Source organism: Mobula birostris, chromosome 6 (genome assembly GCF_030028105.1).
Source record: "Mobula birostris isolate sMobBir1 chromosome 6, sMobBir1.hap1, whole genome shotgun sequence".
NCBI classification, from domain to species: domain Eukaryota; kingdom Metazoa; phylum Chordata; class Chondrichthyes; order Myliobatiformes; family Myliobatidae; genus Mobula; species Mobula birostris.
Genome location: NC_092375.1, coordinates 130558520 through 130581681, shown reverse-complemented (window position 1 = coordinate 130581681; position 23162 = coordinate 130558520). Strand labels below are relative to the sequence as shown.

Here is a 23162-nt window from a genome sequence, read left to right as displayed (position 1 = left end):
TCTTGTAACAATGCCAAAGGTCCTCGGACTCTGTTTCCAAACGCAAGTTCAAAGGGGACTCCTGCACAGACTCCCTGACTGCAAACAAAAGCAAATGACCTCCCTCATCCCAATCCTTCTCATTTTCAACAGAAGACGTCCTAATCATGGCTTTGAGGGTAGAATGGAACCTTTCTAAGGCCCCCTGTGATTCTGGATGGTACGCAGACGATATAATCTGTTTGGCTCCCAGGTTATAAACTACCTGCTGGAATAACCCAAACATAAAATTACTTCCTTGATCAGACTGGATTTCTTTAGGCAACCCAAATAAAGTAAAGAACTTTTTGAGAGCCTTCGTCACAGTTTTGGCTTTTATATTCCTGAGAGGTATTGCTTCTGGAAACCTAGATGCTGTACACATGATGGTCAGCAAATATTGGTGTCCAGCTTTAGTTTTTGGGAATGGGCCAACACAATCTACAATAACTTTAGAAAACGGTTCACCAAATGCAGGAATAGGTTGCAATGGGGCCACTGGGTTGACTTGATTAGGTTGACCCACAACCTGACAAATGTGACAAGTTCGGCAAAATGTCGCCACATCTTTCCTCATACCAGGCCAGGAGAAGTGTTTCATAACTTTGTTCACAGTTTTCTTCACACTTTGATGGCCACTTAAGGGCATACTATGAGCCAAAGTTAAAATTTCACTCCTATAGACTTTAGGAACGACTACCTGGTGAACAACTGCCCAATCCTCATTTGCAGGAATCTCAGGTGGGCTCCACTTCCTCATTAACACTCCACTCTTGAAATAATACACTACTGACACCTTCTCAATTTCGTTATCTGGGAGAGCATTCTCTCTCAAGGTGGCAATCTCAGGATCTCTGCTCTGCTCCGCTATAATATCCTTCCTAGACAGAGACCAAGTCTTTATGGTTGGGCTCACTACAAGGATCTTCATCAAACAAGGAAGGTAGGAAAGTTACTGACAATTCATCAGAATCTGAATCCCGACTTGAGCTGTCATGGGTAGTAGACCCAGGCTGCACAGAACCATCTGCCCTGGCAGACTTTTTGACTATAGCTCGGGTTACTGCACTGGAGGGATACATGTTAGAATCCATCTTTGGATCATCAATGATTGGCTTAGTTGTCAGCTGCACTGCAGGAACAACTTTTCCATCTGCTAGGTCATTCCCTAACAATAAAGAAACACCATCCACCGGTAAACTGGGTCGTAGTCCGATTTTAACAGGTCCTGAAACTATCCCTGACTTTAAAATTACCTTGTGCAGAGGTATAAGCGTAAGGTTGCCTTCAATACCTCATATAAGATTTGCTTCAATAGTGTCAGTCTCATCACTAAACTCTAGAACACCATCTAACATAAGTGACTGAGAAGCCCCAGTATCCCGAAGAATTTTTATTGGCACTTGAGTAGACCCTTCATTCATGGAAACATCCCTCTGACATAAAATGATTGAATCCCTTCCTAACTTGGTCAGACCTTGGCAGAGCTTCTTTTGAATGTCCTGAACCCTGCGGGTTTTCGGGTGCTTCAAGGTGTTGGACACAGGCATCCGGAACTGTCTCCTTTTCCTTCTTCTTCAGACGGATGCAGTTAGCCATAATATGACCAGATTTCCTACAATAGTGACAAATAGGACCAAAATGTTTTTCCTTCACTTGCTTTCCTTCATCCTTACCTTTATCACTAGCTTCCGCTTTAATTTCCGGTTTACCCTGACTATCTATGCCACTCTTTTGGAAAGTCTTACTGGGAGTAAACTTACTCTTGTGGGTGAGAGCAAACTCATCTGCTAATTTAGCAGGCTCTGGCAACGTGGCAGGATCCTCTTCATCCAAATATGCCTTATTGCCATCAGGGATGCACCTTTTAAATTCCTCTATTAAAACCAGCTCTTTCAAGTTGTCATACTCTCCATTCACATATTTAGAGGTGCATCAGCGCTCAAAACACACAGATTTGTCATTGGCAAATTCCACATAAGTCTGGTTCACAGATTTCTTCAGACATCTAAATCTCTGCCTATAAGCTTCTGGAACTAATTCATAAGCTTTAAGTATAACCTGCTTCACAGTATCGTAATCAGCTGCCTGTTCACTGGTTAAGGCCGTATAAACCTGTTGTGCTTTACCTTTAAATACACTTTGTAAAAGGACAAGCCAGCCCTTTTTCGGCCACTGTGAACTCTGAGCAACCTTCTCAAAATGCTGGAAGTATTTATCAACATCTGCCTCATTAAATGGAGGAACCAATTTAACTTCCTGACTAACAACAAACAGTACAACAGAGTCTCCTGCTAGACCTCTTTGCTTCAATTTCTCTATCTTTTCTAGCTCAAACACCCTTTGTCTTTCGGCTTCTTCCCTCTGTCTGTCTGCTTCTCTAGCATCATACCGCCTGTTTTTCTCTGTCCCCAGCCTCAATTTTAAGCTTCTCTAATGCTATTTGTTCTAGCTGTAACCGGATCACATCTTTCCTTCCAGGAAATTTCTCTAAAACCTCTTCTTCAAACACTTTCATAGCTATATAATGCTCAGCTATTTTCCTCTGAATCTCTGGCTTTGTAGTAGCCATCATTATCCCTGTAAGCTTCAGTTCCTTAGCAATTTCCAGCACCGCATCCTTTTTCGCTTTTTCTAATACCGCAGGGGTTAGTGATTCCAGAAAGCTCCCAACATCCATTGCTGCTGATTACCACACACAAACCAATCAAACAAAAGGAATCGGGTATGTCCCTTATCCTCAATCAGATCGACAATTAAACAATCAATAAGCTCCATATTTGCTCATATCCAGGACGAGCCCCCAATTTTTGTTATGCACCAGCAGCAATAGATATGAAATTGAGTTGGGTTTTTATAAATAAACAACAAAATTTATTAACCTCTACTCAAAAACATAGAAAAGTAAACAAACGACTAACTTAAACGGAAGTTAACAGTGTTATGTGTCTTTAGTTATCAAACAGTCGAACTTAAAGACAATTCTTAATAGATCTTATGGTGGTAGTTCAAAGAGTCCAAGTGACTTATGAAATAAGTGACAGGAGAGACTTCCTGAACCAGCAGTTGAGAAAGGACAAAACTGCTAACACAGATCCCAGCCGAGAAATGCCTTGTCCGAAGAGATCACGAAGAATAAGATTTCTCACAGTAACTGACCTTTTGCCAGAGGTAGTCACTACACAACACCCAAGACCATGTAGGGATTAACCAAAAGTGTGTGCCACAATACCCGTATGGACCATATCAAATGTCAATCACAGAACGCCGTTGATTTCTTGGGTTCGTACGAAGCTGGCAAATTCTTCACTGTCATTCTCTTTCCTTCCACGATTACGTAACCACCGACTGTGACTCCCCAACAAAAACAACTACACAACAAACTGCGGTCTCCCCTTTTATACTGGTTGGAACATGCCATCACATGACATCACCTCTCTATCACAAAAATTACATCATGCCAATATCACGAGACACTTACATCATGCTTACGAGACACTCATGGGACAGGTAACATAATCGTACTCTTTTTTGTCAATAATGACTATGCCACTTAATCACAGTCTAGGTTCAAAAAATACGTGAACCCCTGAGGGCAATGGCTTCTACTGAAGCTAGAGTCAAGTGTTCCAATCAATGAGATAAGGTTGTAGAAGTTGTAGAAGTGCCCTGCCCTATAAAAAAACACACACACAAAGTCAGGTTGCTGACAGAACCTGTTCTTCTCAAAAAAGAATTGGTAATGTGCACCATGACTTGATCAAAACAACTTCCTCTGAGGACCAGAACTGTTGAGATTCACAAAGCTGAAAAATGCTGCAAAAGTATTTGACTTTGACAAGACTTGTTCATCAGTCCACAATAAGAGAAATTGTCTACAAATATGGAAATTCAGAGGTTGCTACTCTCCTTAGGAGTGGGCATCCTGTAAAGATCACACCAAGAAGACAACATGCAATGCTGAAGGTGAAGAAGAACCAAGGGTAACAGCAAAAGATCTGAGAAATCTCTAGAACTTGCTCAAGTCTCTATTCATGTGTTCACTATAGGAAAAACACTGAACAAGAATGGTGTTCATGGAAGGACAACACGAAAGAAACCACTGCTCTCAAAAAAAAACCACTGCTGCATGTCTCAGGTTTGCAAAAGACTGCCTAGATGTTTCACAACACTTCTGGGACAACATGCTATGGACATAAAGAGACAGAAGTTGAACTTTCTGGCAGAGGTGCACACCACTATGTTTGGAGCCAAAACCTCATCCAACTCATGGTGGAAGGAGCATCATAGTTTGGGACAACTTTGCTGCCTCAGGATTTGGACAGCTGGCAGTCATTGAGGGAACAATGAATTCAAAATTTCACTAAGACATTTTACAGGAGAATGTTAAGGTAGCAGTCCATCACCTGAATCTTCATAGCAGTTGGATGTTGCAACAAGACAATGATCCAAAACACAAGAGTAAATCAATAATACAGTAGTTTAAAAAGAAGAAAGTTTGTGGTTTGGAACGACCAAGACAGAGTCCAGACCTTAACCCAATTGAGATGCTGTGGTATGACCTGAAGAGTGCTGCTCAGGCGAGGTATCTTAGAAATATTGATGAACTGAAAGTTTCGCGTGGAGGAATAGCCTAAAGTTCCACCTCACCATTGTGCAAGTCTGATCAGCAGCTAAAAGAAATGTTTGATGGAGTTTACTACTGCTAAACAAGTTTCTACCAATTTTTAAATACAAGGGTTCACAAACTTTTTTGAACCTGGACTGTGATTGTTTAAATGGTGTATTCAGTATTGATGAGAAGCAGTACAATTTTTTTGCATTATTTGTCTAGACAGATTGGGGTTGTCTATTATTGTGACTTAGGTGAAGATCAGACCACATTTTATGAGTAATCAATGCAGAAAAACAGGTAATTGCAACGAGTGCACAAACTTTTTCTTGCAACTATATATAAGATAGCTTATACACATAGATTGATTACATGTCCAAAAAGTGACACTAGGCGCAGGAGTGCCTGTACATAAGGTGACAGACAGGAAATGATGATTTGGGTGTGGTGGTTGGGGGTATGGAGTGGTGGGTTAATGGGTGGAGGTGTTGATCAGCCTTACTCCTCAGGGAAAATAAATGTTTTTGAGCCTGGTGGTCCTGGTGAGGATGCTACAAAACCTCCTCCCTGATGGAAGTGGGACAAACAGTCCATGGGTGGGTGTGATCCTTCATGATGCTAAACGTTTTGCAGGATTGTGGATCTATCCAGGAAGATGATCCTGAGGCCCTGCTCCCATAATATGCTGATGGTCTTTTAGCAGCTCAGGCTTAAAGGGCCCTTTTTTAAAGTTTCTCAAGGTCTCTGATCAGCTGATACATTTAAAAACAGATTGAGTAGATTTATATCATTTAAAAAGTCTAAATCTATTTAAACAATCATTATTTTTAATATTCGAAAACAAAAGGGAAAAAACTTCCCACTTCCACTAACGTTGGAAATCCCATTTTTCAGGCAAGAGCAAGATACACAAGTATCTGGCCTTGAGTCCAGCATGCCAAGTCCATTGGTTACAGAGGAGATGAGATGCTCCCAGAAATTAGGTCTGTGCAATGCTGTCAGCCCACAAGCTCTCCCTGTCTATTTCACTTCCTTACAATATAGGAGGCCAAATGGCCCAAGACCATGCCAACAAAAACAAAACAGAATCCACTACAAGTAGGGGGAAAGTCACACAAGAAAATCAAAAAAATAGAAATTTTAAACAACCCTGTTGCAACAGTTTTATCCATCGCGCTAGGGGAGCACAAAACAGAGAAATATCTTTCATAGTTCTTGCTCTCAGATATTTAATGTGCACTGGCAGCATTAAACATCACATAGCATTTCACACCCTCATTCCTACTGATCAGTTCTGATTAGCTCAGATGACGAACCACATCAGCAATGGCAACAGCAAGAGTGACTTGACAATCAGCCTCAGTGAATTGGCTTGTTTTACATCGTGTTAATATTTAGTGAAAGCTACCCCCAAGATAGTGAACCATATTATTTTTGAGAAATCCCAGACTCACCTTGTACAACCACCTGGCTGCTCGGCACAAAAATCTGCTGCCCATCAGGACTCTGGGTATACTGTACAATGGTTGCTCCACCCTGGCTTGTTGCTGTGTTACTCATTGTTAGCGTCTGGAGTCCTTGAACCCCATCTGTGCCGTTGTTGGGTAGCTGAATCGCACCTCCCTGTGTGATGGCAACTGCCAATAGCAAAGAATGAAAAGAAAAATGGAAACTTGCAATCCAAGAGCCACACATTCACAAAGGTTCATCAAATTCTCTTCAGTTGTGACTGAAATAGCTATAAACAGTTATTCTTCAGTGATGGGCTGAGACATAAGCAGATATTTCATTTCTGCTCTTTCCAAATAACAGCAGAGCAGTAATTTGGAAAAGGACTTGCCATTAAAATGTAAAAATTAAATATTTGGAAATTTGCTATGAAAATATCTAATTAATATTTGCATGTCCCAAGACACTTTAAATGAGAATTATCAAACTAAACATAATATAGTTTATATTACTATAATGCAGGTGTCTAATGAAAAGAGATAGATTTTAAGGAGATATGAAAGGGACTCAAAGCTGTGGAAACTTTAGTGAAGGAATTCCATACCTAAGGCAACATGAGACATAACTGCAATTGATGGAACTAATGAAAAATGGGGACATAGAAAGGGCCAAAATTGGATATAATTTTGTACTGTTAATGCAAGCTAATCCCCCCCTTGATAATTATGGCTGTCCGGTCACAGAAATTTGAATTCATAAATCACACCAAAAAAACTCGGATACAAATTAAAAATTAACTTAAGAAATCTGTGGGTGAAAAAAAGAAAGTTCTTTTCCACTTGCATTTCTTGATGCATGTTACTGCAGTAAGTGTGGGAGCCCACATACATAAATTGACAGCGCGGTTCCTGAAAACTTACTTTTGAACTCTAGCTGAAATTATAGACCCAGTAAGTTTGGGGACTTTGGTTTCTAGATGGGAAGGTTGCATTTACTTCTTTAAAGGGTTGCATTCTGCAATAAAGGGATTAAAAGAAAGCTGAGATAAAACTTCCTCTTTTTCTCAACCTTGTCTCATTACTGGTGCTTCAACACGATAACTGTGACTGCTACGCTTCCAGAAGACGCTAATATTAATGTTCATTGCTTAATCTGAATATCCTTCACCAGCAGAATGAATGGAAAAGCAGTGTGACAAAACAGAAGTAACTGGGTTTTACTTAAAGGTTGGCATTGGTATCCATCAAGCATGAGTCCAAACCTTTCAGAATAATTAAGGCCTGTGGCCTTTTGATCATTCAAGGTAGGGGAGTAGTTGAGAAGAGAAATTTAAGAAGAAATATGATAACCTTTAAAATTATTATTGGCTTTAATAAGGGAAACATGAAGAAACTACTTCCACTATCAGAGTTGGTATGGGAGAAACGAGAATTGTATAGTTTTAGTCTCCATATTGGAAGGATATACTTGCACTGAAGTTTCACCAGGTTGATTCCTGGTATGAAAGGGTTTGACACATGAAAAATGTGCCGAGACCCATTATAGTGTAGAAGAATGAGAACAAGGGAGCATAGCTTCGGAATAAGTTTCAACCATTTTAGACAAAGCTTTGGAAATTTGATTTTTTTCTACTCTAGGGAATTGTGGAGGCACAGTCAATGAATATATTCTAAGAGACTGACATACATTTGAACTACAAAGAAGTGGCATGGAAGAGAGAGTAGAGATGTTATGCTGAAGTTCTGATTGGTTGATCCTGACAATGCTGACTAGCAGAACAGGCTTACGAGATTGATTAGACGACTACTGCTGCTGGTTCTAATGATACATTCTTAAAATAAATGAGAAGAACCAGATGGTAAAAGAGAAAAAATTGTTTCGCTATGAATAGAAATACTACCAAAAGGTATAAAGATAGCAATTCAGTGATTTTTTTTTGTTAGGCAAGCTTAAAATAATTGCATAGCTGTGGGAAGAAGTATGTCTTTCATTGGGAATGGATACCTCTTTTGAAGAGCTGGCACATGAAAGATAGACCCAATGATCTCCTTTATGCTGCATAATTGAGACAGAAGGACTCAAGAAAACCTAAAACTGAACGTGAGTGTATTACAACATGGTTATCCATCGTTAATAATAAAAAAAATTGCCACCATTTTTTGAGCAGTCATTTATCTTGTGATTATCCTTTTGCATAGGGTTAGTGGTTGCTTTCAATTTTGGAGGACAGTCTGTGGCTGATAACGTCACCATACTCATGTTTTTATGGCTGAATAATGAAAAGACAAAATACACGAAGTACTTTCCCATTACTGTGAAGCAGATATCTGATATATAAACTGAAGTGGGGTGGTGCATTTATTTAAGGTAAGGGCTAAGAGCTTACAGGAGATCAGAGGAAGAACTTATTCACCCAGGGATAGTTGGAATCAAATACACTTCTGAGGGTACTGTAGGAATTTTTGTATTTGGACAAGCACTTGAATTGTCATGGCACAGAAGGCTCTGAAGCAAGTGATAGTAAATAAAGTAGAGCCAGGAATAGGACAGTACGGTAGCATAATGCTTTATAAAGCATCAGCAAAATGGGTTCAATTCTAATGCTACCCTGTAAAGAGTTTGTATGTTCTACCTGTGATCATTGATTCCTCCAGGTGCTCTGGCTTCCACCCATATTTCAAAGACATACGGGTTAGGGTTATAAGTTATGGCCATGCGGTGTTGGTGCTAGAAATATGGCGACATACATGGGCTGCCCCCAGCACATTTTGGACTGTGTTACTTATGGATGCAAGCAATGCATTTCACTGTATGCCTCGAAGCACGTGACAAATAAACCCAATCTTTATCTTTCTTGTAAGAAGAGGCATAGAGTGGTCAGCATGAAGATTAATAAGTCAACAGGCCTCTTTCCGTACTGCATGACTCTTTGTAGTTTACTGTATGATACTTAAGGTAAAAGTTATGCCCTGCAAAGGTTCAGAGTGCAATATTCAATTAGAACCAGAGTACAGTTCTTTGGAATGTTAGAGAATTCACAGTGCTTGACACTTAACAACTGTTTATTAGAACTGCAGTTATTACATCTGATCAATGGTGATGGCAAGACCCCTGGACAAACCAATTTTATTCAGGCATCACACAGGCATTTCCCTATAATTTTGCATCTGGCAGCCTCTTGTCACACAATAGATTCCCACAAACAACAAAATGACTGATGTTAATTCTGTTCCACTATTAAGAATATATGCTAGGCAATCAGGGGAATAATTCACTCCTTCTTAAACAGCACTAACGTATTTGATAACCATGTGTGAACTACTTGTCAGCCTCATCCAAATATAGTATTCTTTGAGAACTGTAATGAAATACTATAATGTCTTAAGTTCCAGAATAATCTTATCCAATTATGTGCCTAAACAATGGATGCCTCTGCTGTTACTTTTTGGAAATAAGAATTAAAGAAAAATGGGGGGGTGGTGGTGAAAGTAATCAAAGATTACTTTTGTTTACTTTCATTGAATAAGACCACTTACTCAATTCAGAATGATAACTCCCTCGAGTTAAAGTATGTGATCATAATGTTTCAAGTTCTGAACCAAAAACTTTCTAACTTTGGAGTCTAAGTATCTACAGCAACTTGGACTTGAAATTGCATCCTAGTGGTCTCCCTTCTGCTGCACTCTTCCCATTTTTCATTTACCTCCTTCACCTAAGGTCAGATCAGTTGGATTGAAAAGCTTAAACACAAAATACTCTGCAGATGCTGGGGTCAAAGCAATACTCCAGCTGCCTATCACCTCCCTCATGGTTCCACCTCCTTCTACTACCCATTGTGTTTTCCTCTATTCCTTCTTCATCTTTCCTGCCTATCATCTCCCTGCTTCCCCTCCCCCACCCCTTTATTTTTCCCCTTACTGGTTTTTCACCTGGAACCTAACAGCCTTCTCCTTCTTCCCACCCTCTCCCCACCTTCTTTATAGGACCTCTGCCCCATCCCTCTACAGTCCTGACGAAGGGTTCCGGCCCGAAACATTGACTGATCGTTTCCACGGATGCTGCCCGACCTGCTGAGTTCCTCCAGCATGTTGTGAGTGTTGGATCGAAAAGCTTGTTGCAGTGGAAATTCTAGGTAAAAATACTTAAAAGATTTGTATCTCTTACAATCAAATTGTCCCAAAGTGCACCAGGCATATTTAAAAAATGTATTCTTCTGGATCTTGCTGCGGATTTGTGATCTTCTTTAACTATTGCAGACCTTCAGAGGAACACACTCTCTTAGGGGTGTTGAATAGGAAAAGTCCAGGACTTTTGACCACAAGAATCAGTCATGATGGTGACACACATACTGGAGGAAGTCAGCAGGTGAAAATCTTGAGCAACACATACAATGTTTGTACTGCTCAAGATTTCCACCATCTATAAAATTTCTTGTGGCTCAGTCTGGATTGTGCTTCCATGTGACTGCTATCCTTGTCCAGGTTTGGGAGCTGTTGCAGTAGTGACCATGCATTCTGCAGGTAGTAAATGCTGCTGGAACTATGCTTTGTTGGTGGAGGGAATGAATGTTCAGAATGGTTACTGGTGTACCAATCAAGTGGACAGATTTGGTCTGGTCACTGTTAAGCTTCTTTCATCTAGACAAATGGAGAATATTTCATTAACCTTCTGACATGTAATGCAGATTGGGGAAAGGTCTCTAAGTGTCAGAGATGAGTCACTTACTAGAAGATATTCAGCCTTTAACTTGCTCTTATACCCACAGTATTTATGTGGTTGGTCTGGCTGAGTTTCTGATCAGAGGTAAATCCTTTGGGTAATGCCTTTGAATGTCAGTTGATTACTTTCTCTTGCTGGAAACGGTCAACAGCATGTACTTTTGTGATGTGAATACTGCTTATTTTTGTATATTAGCCCATGCCAAAATGCTTTCTGGATTTTGCTATATGGAGGTATAAATTGACTCATTTACTAAAGAATTATAAATGAAAATGAACATTGTGCAATTAAATTCAAACATCCGACTTACTATACAAGAAATGCCTTGCTGAAGCTGCTAGAGATGGCTGACCCCAAGATTTGTCCTGAAGAACTCCTACAGTGATGCTCTGGAGCTCAGATGATTGACAACCACAACTAACTTCCTTAGTCATGACTACCATAATCAGAGTATTTTCCCCTTAATGCCCATTGAATTAAGTTTTACCAGGGCTCCTTGATGCCATACTTAATCAGATGCTGCCTTCATGTCAAAGGCACACCTCTCCTCTAGTTATGCTCTTGAGTCTAATATGCTGGAATGAAGCCTAGATTTGTCCTGCTTTTTGTAAACAGGACATACCAGGACAACTTCAGACATTTGAAGTGTAGTCATTTTTACAATGCGTGTTGATGATGTACAATTTCCATGCATGTAACTGGAGAGTTCCCAGTACTGTAAAATGAGTTAGAGTAAAGAGATAGAATTTTTTCTATGGCCTGGAAATTGTATGTGTACATACTGTATTGTCCACTGCTGGTTTGATAGATGGGTGCTGGCATTGTCATTGTAGTTACAGTCGGAGCAGACTCTTCTTCCGATTTTTCCTCTTCAATTCTTGGCACAGCAGGGGTATCAGATGAAAGTTCATTCAGGATTTTCCTTGAAAAGGAATGAAACAAGGCAATTTAGTTGGAGAGTTGTAATAAAATCTCTTAAGCTGAACAAGGAAATCAACCTTATCAAACATTCCACTATATTTAACTTCCTTCAGAAAACATTCCACAACACAAAGCTAAAGCAAGCAATTGGTTAAAACTACCTTGCCAAATCTTCATGATGGATTGCATAATATTTCATTTTATTCATTACCATATCAGCCTTCTTTAAAGAATTAGACTCCATAGTATTGTCTTATATCTGGAATTATAAGAATCACAGGATTTCGAAAATTCATTTACAAAAGCCCAAGTCTGAATGAGGGCAGGGATTACCTGTACTTAGACTCAAAGTTGAGGTTTAAGTCTCTGAATCTCTCTTCACCTACTTCAAGAGAATTCATTATGAAAACAAAGCTTTTGGTCGTCTGTCCCAATACCTCAATTCTCTTGTAAATAGAAGTGCTGTATAGGAACAATTTATTTACTCAAAGCATTATAAAATAAATAATTAGAAAGTAAAATTGAGAAAACAATCCAAGAGTCAGCCAGGGTTTCCCAGAGAGGTGACTGGGAAAGCTAATTATAAAGGTCAAATGTACTTTTGCACACCTCTTAGTAATTAGTGTAAAAGAACAGAAAAAAAGATTAAGAGCGGCTCCACAATTTCAATTTCTCCTGAAAGATGCTGAGTACAAAATATCTTTAAAAATTATGATTATTCAGAATACCTCATTCAGAACAGTGCAACCAATTTTCTCAATAGATAGAGAAGATTCATGAAATTAAACCCAACCATTAACAATATTAATCATCTTATTGAATGTAACCTGTGACTTGTATTCCTATATATCTAATATTTCTCATGTACCTAATGTTAACTACTTATTTATTTTTCTGTTGCTGTGTAATCTCCATGCGAGGAAGAACTGGCACTTTTGCCTAAATCATCATTGACTACTAATTCATTTGGTGAAATATTTTAGGTAGCCCTGAAAATATTCAAATCTGTTACACAGAGCATCAAAAGAAAGAATACTGTAATTTATGTATCATCTAACATTTAAAATTATATGTATTACTGCAGCCTGGGGAAATGATTTGCAGTTTTCCATCAGTAAGCAATCAGTAGGCCATTATGTCATGCTTTTCTCCAACATTTATGTCATTATGCAAGTATAAAAATTAACTAGGGACAGAACTTATTTTTCCAGTTATCTTGGTTAGTAATTTAAAGCTTAATTATCAATTCCTTTGAACCTGTTCAAACAAATATTAAATCAGAGAACATTTAGGTGACCAATGGTAATATTTATAATTCTAGTTCTTTCAAACATCCATGTTGTGAATTGTTCTGTCCCAACCTTCGAAAAGGTTGGCATTCCCAGACTTCTAGCCTTCTATCCAATTTCCTTCATTCAAAATTAGGAATGTGCTTTGATTCACTTTAGCCCTGGCATTTGAATTTTTCTCCCCTAAATCTTCCTCTTCAATTTTCTCAGTGATAAATTTGCAAATCTTAGTTCTTTAACCAAACTTTTAGGCTATTGTCCAAATCTGTCAAGTAGGGTGCTGTGCACAATCCTGATTTGTGACAGATGTGAGAGCAGGGAGGAACATCTGGTGAAACTTCTGAAATGCCTGTTTCGCTGTCGGTGCTACTGTGTGATCCAGAATCTCCGGAGGGGAAGGCCCCAAGTCCTCGGCTTTGCTTGTTGCTCGGCGGCCGGGGCGGGGTTGAAGCGCTCAGCAGAGATGGTGCTCGGTGTCGGAGGGCTGGTCAGAGGCTCGAAGTTTTCAGACAGACTCAAGAGTTGACTGCGGTCGGGTGCTTCCAATGCATCGGCAAGTTTGTGACGCTTGGAGGTTCATGGCAGGGAGAGTCCCTCCCCTCTACTGTCTGCGTGAGATGATGGGGCTATCGGGACTTGAGACTTTTTTTTTACTGTGTCCATGGTTGGCTCTTTATTGAATTACTGTATTGCTTTGCACTGTTGTAACTATATAATTATGTGGTTTTGTCAGTTTTAGTCTTGGTTTGTCCTGTGTTTTTGTGATATATTTTTGAAGGAACATAGTATCATTTTTTTAATGCATGCATTTCTAAATGACAAAAAACGAGGACCGGGTGTCCTCATAATCTAATATCTTATCAGTTTGCTGTCGAAATATTCTGCTAATGCTGCCATAAATGCGTGGAACTATTTATCATGTTAAATATGGAAGTCTGAATCCAATTAAAAATTAACAGTCTGTGCAATCAATTTTCCAATGGTGATAGACAAATGCTTGTTTTACGGCTGACCATTCCAGTGACATCACTTCCAATCATCTGCTCTAAGACCAAGAAATAATTATGTCAAAACAAGCTAAAGCCATTCTGGAATAAGCCAACTCTGGCTAAACCTGAAAATAAATCTGGTCTCAGTCTTATGTTTGCTGCAGCTCTGAATGGATCTGCATTAGTATTCATAATTATCTCTTAAATGGCAAGTCAAAGAATTATGAATGGGGTGAAGCACATTTGGCTCTTGAAAATTACTCCACTATTCAATTAAGATTACATCTGATCTTTCAACTTAGCTCCACCTTCTCACTGCAACCATATCCCCTTAATTTTCCTAGTATTGTACAAAACTGCTTTTGACTTAAATGTGCTCAATTGAAACTGATCGATATTGGTGATATAGATAGCGAGGAAGGTCAGTTAAGACTGTAGCACAAGATTGATTAACTTAAAAATTTAAAAGAATAATGGCAAATGGAATTTAATCCAGAACAATGTAAGCTTTGTCTTTCCAAAAGGTAACACAAGGATAAAGGCATACACTGGAAATGACAGGACTTTAGAGTCTTGATGAACAGAAGGAACTTGGATACAAGTTCATTGATTCTCCAGGGCTTGCCTTCATTGGCTGTGGCACAGAATATGAAAGGAAAGTTTGGTTAGGACACAGTTGGAGTATTGCATGGTTCAACACTCTAGGAAGGCTATGATTGTATTGGAGGGCACAGAGGAGATGTTGTCTGGATTGGAACATTACACCTGTACTGAAGAGTCCTGCTAGGCAAGGTTTGCTTTTCCTGGAATGGTTTGTGTTTAAAGGGGTATACATTTAATTTGAGCACTAGGAGGTTTAGAAAGGATTCAAGAGGGGATTTTTCCGTTCAGAGAATAGTTGGGAGTCCAGATATGTGTTGACTAAGGTGGAGGAGGAAATACTCTCACAAGATTTAAATAGGATTTAAGCAATTACTTGAATCACTAAGACACAGAAGTTCATGGCAGGTGGGCTAGAGGGCCTGTTTCAGTATCCTATGACTAACTCTGAATCCAAGAGAAAAACCTTCTCCACTCAATCCCACCTCAGAGGGAAAGTCTTTTCATGAACAGCAGTAGTCCTGTGAATCTGTGTTAGACCACAGGACCATAAAATATAGGAGCACAATTGGGCTATTTGGCCCATCAACTCTGCTCCACCATTTCATCATGGCTAATTCAATATTCCTCTTAGCCCCAATCTCCTGCCTTCTCCCTGTATCCCTTCATGCCTTGACCAGTCAAGAATCTATCAACCTCTGCCTTAAATATATATAAAAACTTAGCCTCTACAGCTGCCTGTAGCAAAAAATTCCACAGATTCACCACTCTCTGGCTAAAGAAATTCCTCATCTCTGTTCTGAGGGTCTCTGGTCTCAGACTCTCCCACCATAGGAAACATCCTCTCCACATACACTGTATCAAGGCCTTTCACCATTCAACAAGATTCTCCTGGCGGAGAATCTCACCTGGTCCCTTAACACCAGCTCCATAGTCAAGAAAGCCTAGCAGCATCTCTACTTTCTGCGAAGGCTGAGAAAAGTCCATCTCCCACCCTCCATCCTCACCACATTCTACAGAGGATGTATCGAGAGCATTCTGAGCAGCTGCATCACTGCCTGGTTCGGTAACTGCACCTTCTCGGATCGCAAGAACCTGCAGCGGATAGTGAGGTCAGCTGAGAAGACCATCAAGGTCTCTCTTCCCGCTATTACAGACATTTACACCACACTCTGCACCCGCAAAGCTAACAGTATCGTGAAGGACCCCACGCACCCCTCACACAAACTCTTCTCCCTCCTGCCATCTGGCAAAAGGTACCGAAGCATTCGGGCTCTTAAGACCACACTATGCAACAGTTTCTTCCCCCAAGCCATCAGACTCCTCAATACGCAGGAGTCTAGACTGACATCTATATCATTTATTATTATATTGTAATTTGTCCTCTACTGTGCCTATTGTCTTGTTTATTAATTATTGTACTGCCTTGCACTGTTGTGTGCACTTTATGTAGTCCTGTGCAGGTCTGTAGTCTAGTGCTGTTTTTATGTTGTTTTGCGTAGTGTCGTGTAGCCTTGTACTGTCTCACATAGTCTAGTGTAGTTTTGTGTTGTTTCATGTAGCACCAGGGTCCTGGAGGAACGTTTTCTTTTTACTGTATACTGTACAGGTGTCCCCCGCTTTTCAAACATTCGCTTTACGAAACCTCACTGTTACGAAAGACCTACATTAGTTCCCTGTTTTCACTAACAGAAGGTGTTTTCACTGTTACAAAAAAAGGTAGCGCGCAAAAAAAAGCAGCGTGTGCCCCGAGCAGCCGCTCCTCCCCCGGATTTGGAACGGCATTCTCGCCGGCATTGTTTAAACACGTGCCTGTGAGCAGCCGTTTGGAAGATGAGTTCTAAGGTATTGGAAAAGCCTAAAAGAGCTCGTAAGGGTGTTACACTTAGTGTAAAACTAGGCATAATTAAGCGTTTCGATCGTGGTGTATGAAGTAAGGACAAAGTGAGTTTGGCTTCTGGAAGTTGACGAAGATGATGTTGAAGAGGTTTTGGCATCCCATGACCAAGAACTGATAGATGAAGAGCTGATGCAATTGGAAGAGGAAAGGATAACAATCAAAACCGAATGCAGTAGCCAACGTACCGAAAGTGAAGTCGTCCAGGAACTGAACGTGAAGCAACTGCGTGAAATTTTCGCGGCAATGATAAAGTACGACTTTAATTTTGAAAGGGTACGTAGTTTTAGGGCACATTTGCAAGATGGTTTGAGTGCTTACAAAGAACTGTATGATAGAAAAATGCATGAGGCTAGCAGTCAAGCAAGCCTTCCAATCAGCCAGCAGACGACAAACCTCGACCTTCGACATCGAGGCAGGCAGACATAGAAGAAGGTGACCTGCCTGCCCTGATGGAAACAGACAACACCTCAGTGTCCTACCACCCCAACCCCCTGGCTGCAGACAGATATCGATCTGTGGAGAATGCAGCAGTAGCCGGGACGCACCCAGCACATCTTTTAAGAAAAAAAGCCGAAATAAACAAGCTAATTAATTAGGTGCCGCCTGGCATGTAAATGTCGGCCCAGATCAGAGGCGATTGCCGACTGCGTCGCCTCTGATCTGGGCCAATATTTACGTGCCAGGCGGCACCTAATTAATTAGCTTGTTTATTTCGGCTTTTCTCTTAAACATGTGCTGGGTGCGTCCCGGCTCCGCTGCATTCTTTGCGGATCGGTATCGGTCAGCGACCTGAAAGGTGCAGGCCACTGTACCACCCCAACCTCCGACGACTCAGCCTAACACACGATCATCGGTGTGCTCGATGTCTTCCTGATTCCTGTGATACTACACTGTACATACATTATTTCTACTTTATATTAGCTGTGTATTTTTAGTTGTTATTTGGTATGATTTGGCAGCTTCATAGCTTAAAGGTTACTAGAGAGCGCTTGCGCCATGTCTTTGCTGAGAGCGCTTGTGCCGTGTTTCTGCCAACAGCGTTTGCACCGTGCTTTTGCCAAGAACACTTGCGTGAGATTTTCACTACGGAGAACAGTGCAGGCAATCATTGTAGAGAAGTATTTCTACTTTATACAGGCTGTGTATTTATCATATCATTCCTGCTTTTACTACATGTTACTGTTATTGTAGGTTTTATGTGTTACTTGGCAGGATTTGGTGGTTATTTTTGGGTCTGCGAACACTCACAAATTTTTCCCATATAAGTAAGTGGTAATTGCTTCTTCGCTTTACGACCTTCCGGTTTACAAACCGTTTCATAGGAACGCTCTACCTTCGGGTGACGGGGGAAACCTGTACCAGCAGCTTGTGGTCGAAATGACAATAAACTTGACTTGACTTAACGAGGTCACCCCTAATTTTTCTGAATTCCAGTGAATACAGGCCCAGAACCATCAAATGTTCTTCATTATGACAAGCCATTCAATCCGGGAATCTTTTTCATGAACCTCCTTTGAACCCCCTCCAGTTTCAGCACATCATTTCAAAGATAAGGGGCCCAAAACTGCTCACATTACATCCTTGCTTTTATATTCTAGTCCTTTCGAAATGAATGCTAACATTACATTTACCTTCCTCCCCACAAACTCAAACCTGGAAATTAACCTTTAGGGAATCCTGCACAAGGACTCACAAGTCCCTTTGCACCTAAGTTTTTTTGTATTTTCTCTTCATTAGAAAATAGTCAACTCTTTAATTTCTTTTACCAAAGTGCATAACCATACACTTCTGCCATTTCTTTGCCTAATGCAGAAGCATCATTTCTTAGATAAGGTTAAAAGAGTACATAGTGCATCAAATTTTGTCTCATAAAGATCATAATTAATAGTCATAAGACCTCTTCATTTTGTTAGTCCAATCTTCTTTGTAATAAATGAGTTGCTTTCTGATTGCTTGTTGTATCTCCATGTTAAATTTATGATAATAACAAACACTCCCGTATCTGATGACGATGGCTGGTTCTTTGTTTGCGAAGAAGAGTCCTGTGAGCGATGGCACAATTGTTGGTGACTCCAAAGCAGTAGGGACATGGGAACAGCTGGGATGTAGGTGCTTGGGATCTTTCCTGTGTCTCCTCTTCTTTTCAGCAATCACTCTTCTGGATTCCTCAAAATTCTTGGCTGCTCCATGGATCAGCATTCTCTAGCAATCTCTGTTACAAGCTGCCTGCTACCACTCATTGACCCCAATATTTTCCCGAGAGAGCTGCTGCTTAAGTTGGTCTTTCTACCTCTTGCGTGGGGCACCACAATCTCTCTTGCCCTGAGAGAGTTCTCCATAGAGTACAGCCTTCGGTAAACTGAAGTGGTCCATGCATGACCTGCGGAGCTGCCTGAGCAGCAAAGTGGCTTCAGTGCTTGGAAGTTGAGCCTTCTCCAGGACCTTGTTGTTGGAGGCACAATCCTGCCAGCTGATACCCATGATGGAGTGGAGGCAGCACTAGTGGAATAGTGAGCAATCAGATTTGCTTGTGGTACAAGCTCCAGGTTTCGGTCTGTATAGCAGCATTGTGATGACGGCAGCTGGCGTTTCTTCCACACACGTTTCTGAAGGCACCCAAAGACACTGCTAGCTCTGGTGAGTCAATTGTCAACATCCTTTGCTACCGTAGTATCGTTGGAGAAGACACTACCCAGGTAAGTCAACTGCTCAACCATAGTGAGAGGGTGGTTGTCAATGGTGATCCGAGGTGGGTTGTAAATGCCACGAGGGGGCTTCTGATGGAGATCACAGTTTTCTTCAGACTGACCATTAACCCGAAAGCCCTCACAGCCTTGGTGAACTGAGTGACTGCAGCCTGTAGCACATCGTCTGAGTGCGTGAGAAGTGCACAGATGTCAACATACAGTAGCTTGAGAATGGGCTGTTGCTTGATTTTCAGAGGTTGAAGATACTTCTATCGGTGTGGAACTGAGTGTAGATGTTCTCTGAGGTGGTCTCTTTCATTTAAATCCTGCAGCATCATGCTGAAAAAGATAGCTAATAGCGTTGGTACCAAAAAACAGCCTTGTTTCACACCTGTACTGATGGGGAACGGGTCAGATAGGATGCAGTTGTGCTTAACCCAAATGCTTTTGCTTTCATGGAGCTGCTGCAGGATCATGAGGAATTTTGGGAGATAGCCGAACTTGGACAGAATCTAACAGAGACCATCATGGATGGCTGTATCAAAAGCCTTGGTCAGGTCAATGAATGCCACATACAGTCCCATGTTCTGTTCATAACACTTCTCTTGTATCTGGCGCAGGATGAAGGTCATGTCGAATGTGCCCCTGTTCACTCTGAATCCACACTGACTCTTTGTGAGGTTGCCTTTGGCAATGGTAGGGATGATTCTGTCCAAGAGAATTCTGGCGAGAATTGATGAATTCTGGTTTGATGAAAACAACGTTAAAATCTGGAACCTGCTCCAGGAGAAATGCTTCTCCCATCAAGTGGTGCTGTCTAGACCCGATGACCAAGCAGCCAAAGCAGAATACAGAAATGCATGCAGCACCCTCCAAGCCAAACTGAGACAGATTGGTGGACTGCCCTAGCAGAATGAACCAGTACTACATAGACATCTGCAACACTTGAGCCTTCTACGAATTGCTGCATGTAGTGCATGGCCCGACTTGACAGAGTCAAGCCCCTCTATGCTCATCTGCCAGCTCCAGCCTGCAGAAGACAAGGAAACTATTAGGAGGTGATGGACAGAGCACTATGAGAGCCTTTTTGGGGATAATCATCAAGTACAAGAAAAATCCATTGAAATGGTCCCCCAGCATGAGGTTAGGCTTAAGCTTGATGGCCTGCCAACTCTGGAGGAGGTCAAAACCACTATTTCCAGGCTGAAATACCATAAAGCTCCAGGGATTGATGGGATCCTAGCAGAAGTGTACAAAATGGGCAGAGACATTCTCCTGAGCAAACTCACAAATCTGTTCATACTCTGTTGGGAGAAAGGTTCAGTGCCAATGACCAACTTGACACCGTAACTGTCTCCCTGTACATGAACAAAGGGAAGGAATCGGATTGCTCAAACTACAGAGGTGTTACCCTGCTGTTCACTACTGGGAAGATAGTCATAGTAATACTTTATTGATCCCGGGGGAAACTGGTTGCTTGCCAGGTTTCCTGTATCTGACCTTACATAAAAAAACATATTTTCTATTTTTCCAGTGATAATTTCACATTCCTCCATATTATATTTTATCTCTCACATTCTTGTCCATTTGTTTAACCTATCTCTAGTCTGTTACAATCCCTCCAAATCCTCCACATAGCTCACTTTCCCATATAACTTTCCAGTGTAAACGTAAACCGAGCACAGGTTCTTCAGTCCACCTAGTCTATGCCAACCTGGTTTTTTGCCTAGTCCCATCTACCCCCACCTGTTTCATAGCCCTCCATTCCCCTCTCATCCATTTACCTATTCAAACTTCTCTTCACTGTTGCAATTGAACCTGCACCCACCACTTCCACTGGCAGCTCGTTCCACATTTGCATCACCCTCTGAGTGAAAATATTATTCATTACTTATCTTGGATAGTTCAGTTTCATCAGGCACTAATCTATGCAGATCCTATCTACAGCCTGCCATCCTAAAAATGACCCAACTATTTCTATCATTGTTTTTATGCATTAAATCATCTTCAGTCCATGTGACCAAAATGTGTAAACTGAACATGGCAGCCTTATGAAATGCTCCTTGAAAGTTCATGCATTGCTTATCAATTTATTCACCCTTGTTTATTCTGCTAGTTACAATCTCAAAGAAAATCTCTAGCAATTTGCTCAAACACAATCTCCCTTTCATAAATCATATCGTCCAAGCACATTGACATTTTAAGTTCTCCATTAGCAGATTACGAATAATACATTCCACGAACTGCCAAGTGTCATGTAAAATCTTCAAAGCAATTTTGAGACAGAATATAAAAGGCATGAGCAGAGTCTCTAATGATTAACTTCCACACAGACTGTTACATATAACTGGGAAAGCTCCTGACTTTTACTGATGGCCGATATGACTCACAAAGATAAATAATTTATACAGCTGGCTACTATGTAACATGTTGCAACACATTCTACGGCACTAGCGACTACATCTGTACATCCTTCTTCCAATTTAACTGAAACATATAGTTTGCATATTGGAATGCATGCAGCCAGTATAAAAGGTGACAAGAAAGTACAGTATCATTACCAAATGTCCACATTCAGATGTTATGAGATAGAAAATCATGATCTACAGATGGTATACATCTTTCAGACAACTCACTAGATCAATTATTCAGCAATATCCCCTGCTCTGGTTGAGATCAGGCTTGGAATGCACTTCCAACAGCATCTGCCAGGTTCAGTAATTTTAGACACCAGCATACGCCAACAGGAAACCTACTTTTCCTTTAGCCTGTTTAGATGCATTTTTTAAAATAGGAGGAAAAAAGTGGATAGTGTTTATCTGATAGCAATTAAATCCTATGCATAAAATAAAAGAAATCACCATAGAGGATAACATCATGAGGCCATGGCTCAATCTTAAATCAAATCAGCCACAAAGTACAACTGTGTAGTTCTGTTACCTATACGAAGGCCGCCTTGACAGAATTTCTCTACGTTTTTGTGAGTCCGTCATGCTATCCACAGATTCCTGGGAGTCCTCACTTTCTGGTATAGTGGAAATCTGAAATAAAAAGAATCAATTGTTTTTCCAAACCTTGTTTACTTTCAGTTTACAATTTAGCTACAAGACAAATAGTCTAGTAATAAAAGATCAACACAAACTATAAACTTCAGACCACACATACAAGTTTTTAAAAACTCAGTTTGACAAATGACGTTCATCCAACATGCCTGTGTATACTGAAGGAGGTGGTTGTTCCAGCATTTTAACAAAATACAAGTTACTGCAGCTTTAATTGCATAAGAGTGCCAAAACTTTGAATTCTGAAATGGAAAGGCCTTACCTTAAAATCTGAATGATTAAAAACATTGAAAAACATAATAGAAAATTGTGTACAAATCCCTCCATGCTACAACATCCACCTTCAATACACTTCCCATATTTTTTGCAAGTTCTGCCTCTTTCCTACTAATCTCTAATTTCCATTCACCCTGACCCTCACCTCCCTCTGTTAAATTGGCAGCCAAGAATATCATTATCAAACAGAAGGCTAAATTAACACACCAAGAATAATTAAGGAGAACAATGTAAGAAAACAAAGAAGCTAGGTCCAGCTCTGGTTTAAGTACACCACATTCTTCACTTTAATGATCGAGACAGATTGAAACAAAAAAAAGTAATTGCTTTCAAAAGTGAAGGACACAAGTCAACACTAAATGTGAATTTTCTGGTGGCAAATGATGAGGGTTGAAATAGAGGATAGTGCACAAAATTAAGGGCATTAGGGGTCCGATGAAAAGCAATCCAAATGCGAGTCTCTATTTATAAAAACTACCTAACATGTTGAGTACAGAGAGGAAATTAAGAACTTGGTGGCATGGTGCAAAGACAATAACCTATCCCTCAACGTCAACAAGACGAAGGAATTGGTTATTGACTTCAGAAGGAGTAGCGCACCGCACAACCCAACTTACATCGGTGGTGCGCAAGTGGAACA

General features: G+C 40.5%; 1 protein-coding gene across 2 annotated transcripts in view; it reads right to left on the bottom strand.

Annotated features, from left to right (window-relative positions):
• creb1b (cAMP responsive element binding protein 1b) overlaps window positions 1-23162 on the bottom strand; it is a 119279-nt gene that overhangs the window by 9724 nt on the left and 86393 nt on the right. For both annotated transcript variants that reach the window (XM_072261302.1, XM_072261301.1), the window contains 3 exons: window positions 22125-22225; window positions 11581-11720; window positions 6085-6267 (listed from right to left, as the gene is read on the bottom strand). In XM_072261302.1, coding sequence (XP_072117403.1) covers window positions 6085-6267; window positions 11581-11720; window positions 22125-22225 — 424 coding nt within the window. The remainder of the gene's footprint in view (window positions 1-6084; window positions 6268-11580; window positions 11721-22124; window positions 22226-23162) is intronic.